This window comes from Hemicordylus capensis, chromosome 5, assembly GCF_027244095.1.
Source record: "Hemicordylus capensis ecotype Gifberg chromosome 5, rHemCap1.1.pri, whole genome shotgun sequence".
In the NCBI taxonomy this organism is placed as follows: Eukaryota; Metazoa; Chordata; class Lepidosauria; order Squamata; family Cordylidae; genus Hemicordylus; species Hemicordylus capensis.
Window position 1 is genome coordinate 234187023 of NC_069661.1, and position 4932 is coordinate 234191954.

Below are 4932 nucleotides of genomic sequence, written 5' to 3' on the forward strand. Positions count from 1 at the left end.
GAGAGATCCAAAAGGACCAACAGAGTCACACTTCCTCTGTCAATTGCCAATTGGAGATCATCCATCAGGCCGACCAAGGCAGTCTCCACCCCATAGCCCACCCGAAAGCCTAGATAGTCTAGATCAGTGTTTCTCAACCTTTTTGGACTCAAGGACCGCTAAATCATTTGTGCAGTGTGTCAAGGACCGCTACATTCTTTGTGTGCAGTTTCCCGGACCAGCAGTTAATAAAGGGGTTTCAAGTTCAATTTTATTTTATATATCTAACAGACTTCTATACCTGTCCAAAACTTGCATCTCTGGGCAGCTTGCAATTAAAATAATATCATAAAATAAAATTTGATAAACAATAAACTGTATTTTATTTACATACTATTTACATACTCATCAAAATGCACACAAGAAATTAAGTTAATGTGAACATTGGTCTTGTCTAGTTTTCACCAGCCGCTCTATCCGTGGTGCAATCTTCGTTAGGGCCAAGCGTAAAGAATTAGTAATTTCAAGTCTGTTGCGTGTTTTGGTTTTGATAAGACTCATACTTGAAAATCCAACCTCACATAAATATGTTGATGAAAATGGAAGAAGAATTTTCATTGCCTTTTTGTGGAGAATCTCATACTCATCCTTGAGTTTTATCCAAAACTGTGCTATGGGCATTGATTGAAAGGCAGATTGGAGACCAGCATCTGATGACACCTCCAGCAACATTTCTTCTTCTTGAATGGTCAAATTATTTTGGCTGTGTGTCACAAATGGATCTTGCACCCATAGATTTCCCTTTCGCTGATCTTCGCCTGCTGGATAGTAGTCCTCAAACTGTTGCTGTAATGATTTGAGGTGATCATGTATCAAAATCTTGATGCTGCTATGGTCAAAGTCGAGACCTTCATCAGAACAAATTAGAGAGGAAAATGTCTCAAACATGTCATAGTTTCCTCCTTCAGACCGATGTATCCACAATTCCAACTTTTTTTTAAATGCACTAATTTTATTGCCCATAGTAAAAATTGTTGCCAGTGGGCCTTGTAAGCTTAAATTAAGAGAATTTATCGCATTGAAAATATCAGACAAGTATGCAACTTTTGCAATCCAGTCAGCATTTTGCAGGCATGTGATGTAACTGCTATCGCATTTTTTTTGCATCAAGAACATTTTGATTTCTTTCCTTAATTCAAACAACCTTGTCAGAACTTTTCCTCGAGATAGCCAGCGTACTTCTGCATGCAGTAATAAATGATTATGCTCAGACCCCATCTCATCACACAAAATTGTGAACAACCTTGAATTCAAAGCGTTACACTTGATGAAATTGATGATTTTAACCGCCTGCGCCAATACTTCATGCAAATCTGGTGACATTTTCTTTGCCGCTAAGTGCTGGCGATGAATCAAACAGTGACTGTGAACCATGTTTTCAGAAGCGACTGCCCTAATCTTTGCCAAAACACCAGAATGTTTGCCCAGCATACTTGCAGCACCATCCGTGCATACAGCAACACAGTTTTTCCAGTCAAGTTGAGATTTTTCCATGTATTCATTCAATGCTTTGAATATTTCAGCTCCCGTTGTGTGTGATGGTAATTCACAGCAACATAACAATTCTTCCGACATATCTTTGGCTTCATAGTCAATGTAACGCACATAGCATAGTAATATGGCATGGTTAGAAATGTCAGTTGATTCATCCAGCTGCAATGAAAATAACTTTGACAATTTGACTTTTCCAATGACTTGCTCTTCAATATCAGATGAAAGTTCATTAATTCTCCTGCTTATTGTGTCATTCGATAAAGACAAATCTTTCATTTTCTTAGACGCAGAAGATCCTAGAAGCTCATTGCAAACGTCGATCAGACACGGCTTTATCAAAGTCTCACCGATGCTGTGAGGTTTTTTGGACTTTGCGATACGCATTGCAACCAGATAAGCAGCTTTCATCAATGAATGATCAACAGCAGCTGATCGAACTAATACCTGCTTTTGAAGTGACAGTTCTTTACTTTTTCTTACAAAAAAATCCTTTGGTTTGTTCTCAAATTGTTTGTGCCTTGTTTGTAAATGACGAAGAAGTTTTGCCGGCTTCATAGCTTCATTGGCTAATACAGTGGAACATAGCACACACTGAGGTCTTGGTGCCTTTTCAGAACCAGGGCTGCAAATAAAGCCATACTGGAGATAGTCTTCATTGTATTTACGAATAAACGCGCCTCTTGCTTTTTTGCTGGGAGGGACACTTTCATTCATTGACTCCGATTCTGAATCAGAACTGTCTCTGTGTGTGCTCGTCTCTGCAGAAATGTGGTCATCACTTGAGATGGTAGCCGAATAGCTTGTGCTTGGAGAAGCATTATCTTCATTTTCCACAGACAAATCTTGTTTTGATGGACTTCTTGATCTTTTATTCAAAAACTTGAACAGACTTGTCTGCTTGTTCTGTTTGGAACTCATTGCAATAATGAGAGGTACTAGGGCAGTGCTTCTGTCTTGAGCAGTCCAACGATAGGACTCAAGGAAAGTGGAAAAACTTGCAGTTCTTCCCGCTCTTTCGCCTCTTGCCGGTTTTACCCCTGCAAGAAAATAAGAAGTTTTTTTCTTAGAGGGCTGCAGGTCCTCAACTCCTGCCTGTAGCTTCCAGCAGCATCTGTTGGGCCACTGTGCGAAACAGGATGTTGGAATAGATTGGCCTTGAGCCTGATCCAGCTGGGCAGTTCTTATGTTTCTATGACATGCATTAAGGTGGGAGGGCAAAAAAGGGGAGTTGCAGGGTGGGGAGTTTACTGAAAGAGAAGTGGTTCACGAGATGATGAAAGAGAAGACCCCCTCACAATTAACACTCCCTCTGAACAATTTTTTTTTTAATAGTCTGTTATTCAGCTGATATAGGACCAGTTGAGACAGTTCAACAATCCATGGTCTGCTTGGTTGTGAGAAAGCAACATGAATGAGTTTGGAAGCCTGAACACTCATTTCTCCTACCTCATGCACCTCGGAATTCTTGTTCATTTAACCATGACTTGGGGAACAATAATTATGGACTAGAAACCAAAATATGAAACTAGGATTTATTTTCAGTTCCATATGCTTGTTTGTAATCCATAGATAAACAGCTCCCAGCTATGGAAAACACACACAGCTGTGGTTTCATGAAAGAGTATTGTTGTGATGCAGCTGGAGCTTGGGAGTAAAGGGGAGAATAGAAGTGTGCTTGAATGGGGCCGTCAGGCAGCCTTGAGCAAACTCCACTTCTCGGCCAGCCACTGCAAGGGCAGACCCGCTCCCCACCCCTCCCTTAAGGCTCGGCTCGGGCACCACCATGCAAAGAGTAGCCAAGTCACTAATAGTACCTTCAAGCGATCATAGACTGCGCCAGCAACCGCCGCCAGCTATCCTCCACGAATCTGTATTATTTTGTGTTCTACCGATGCTGCAAAAAATCCAAAAACCAAGAAAATTAAGTCTTTATTTCAATTAACATTTCTTGGCATAGGCAGATATTAAAACAACACTGGAACGAACAAGACTATTAACAGCGATTGACAGCAGCAAGGTAGGAGGGCCATAGCAAGTGTGAGCCATCATCTCACTCAAAGGCCATTTTAAAACGCTGCAGCCACTGTCATAGCCACTTCTATGACTCAGGGACCTACATCCAGGTAGCAAAAAGTGCTTCTGGAGCCAGGGGAAATTGGCAAAAATCACACCCCTGTGGACATGCACTCTGCATTAGTGCAGCAGCAGTGCCCACACAGGTACTTCCTTCATCTGCATATGAGCCACTATTGTCAAGCACTTCAGAGAGGCAGTTTGTGATATGATTTCATGACTCCATAGATTTGGAAACAGAGGCCAAGTAACATTTGCTCTACTTTAACTGTCAGTAGATAGTAAAGTACTGTGGGTCTTGCCAAGCACATGCAGTCCCAGGCACCAAAGGTGAACCTTTTACTCATCCCAACCACCAGGATATAATGAAGATAGGATTTTTTAAAAAAATCAGATTGCTGTATGAACATAAAGGCATATCTGAGATTGCTCTTTTAATGTGCAGAGAATGGAGTGGTCCTTTTAAAAAAAGATGTATATTTTACACTAGTAGGATTTGTATAGATTTTTATTGTAGAATAATTTTTCATATGTACAAAGCTCTATATAGGGGGAAATGTATTTATATAGTTGCAGGGTGTGATTTCCCTGCAACTATATAAATACATTTTCCCCTATATAGAGCTTTGTACATATGAAAAATTATTCTAATAATTTTAAATAGTTAAATAATTTGTTGATATGCTGTGCAGTTTCACTTATTATATTTTTTGCATATAGTGCAGCCCAGTCCTATGCATGTTTTGTTTTTGTTGGGGGTTTTTCAGAAACAAGCTCCCCCCCCCAATTCAATGTGCGTGCGCTTATGGTCTTAGCTTTTTAAGGTACTTCCTGATAACTAACTGTTGGAAAATAAAATTTCAAAATGTTTATAGGCTTAACATTCCAACTTTTGTGTTGCTGGAAAATGGATAATCTCAGCTTCTTGCTCCCATCTTCAGTGTTTCAATTTTCTTGCGTGTTTCTATTGCATATATCAGAATGAAGACTGTCACAGAAATGCCATATAATTTTAAACTTCAATTCTATCTATACATTCTAATTGAAACAATGAATTTATTTGTTGTAGTGTTTTTAAAAAAAAAAAATCTGAATTTTCTTCAAGGCAGTTGCTCATGAATGAAGTTAAATAATGATTACAAGACACAATCTGAAGTAGGAAATTTGATGAATGACTGATGATTCACCATCACTAGAGAGTTCAGTAGGGATCTTGTAAGTACTTTAGGAATAGGATGAAGGATTTACTTTCTGCACACATGATGCTGAATTAGCCTCGTGATCCTTTCTAACATTATATATCTCCCAGGGCCAAAATAGATGAGA

General features: G+C 39.5%; 1 protein-coding gene across 1 annotated transcript; it reads right to left on the reverse strand.

The window, feature by feature from the left end:
* Positions 1-411: 411 nt before the first annotated feature.
* LOC128327456 (zinc finger MYM-type protein 6-like) lies at positions 412-2451 on the reverse strand. The gene has a single exon (XM_053256253.1). The coding sequence runs from the start codon at positions 2449-2451 to the stop codon at positions 412-414; it is 2040 nt and encodes a 679-aa protein (XP_053112228.1).
* Positions 2452-4932: the final 2481 nt, after the last annotated feature.

Excerpts from the sequence above, each read along its gene's own strand:
- LOC128327456 (XM_053256253.1), bottom strand. The coding sequence starts at position 2,451 with ATGAGTTCCAAACAGAACAAGCAGACAAGTCTGTTCAAGTTTTTGAAT.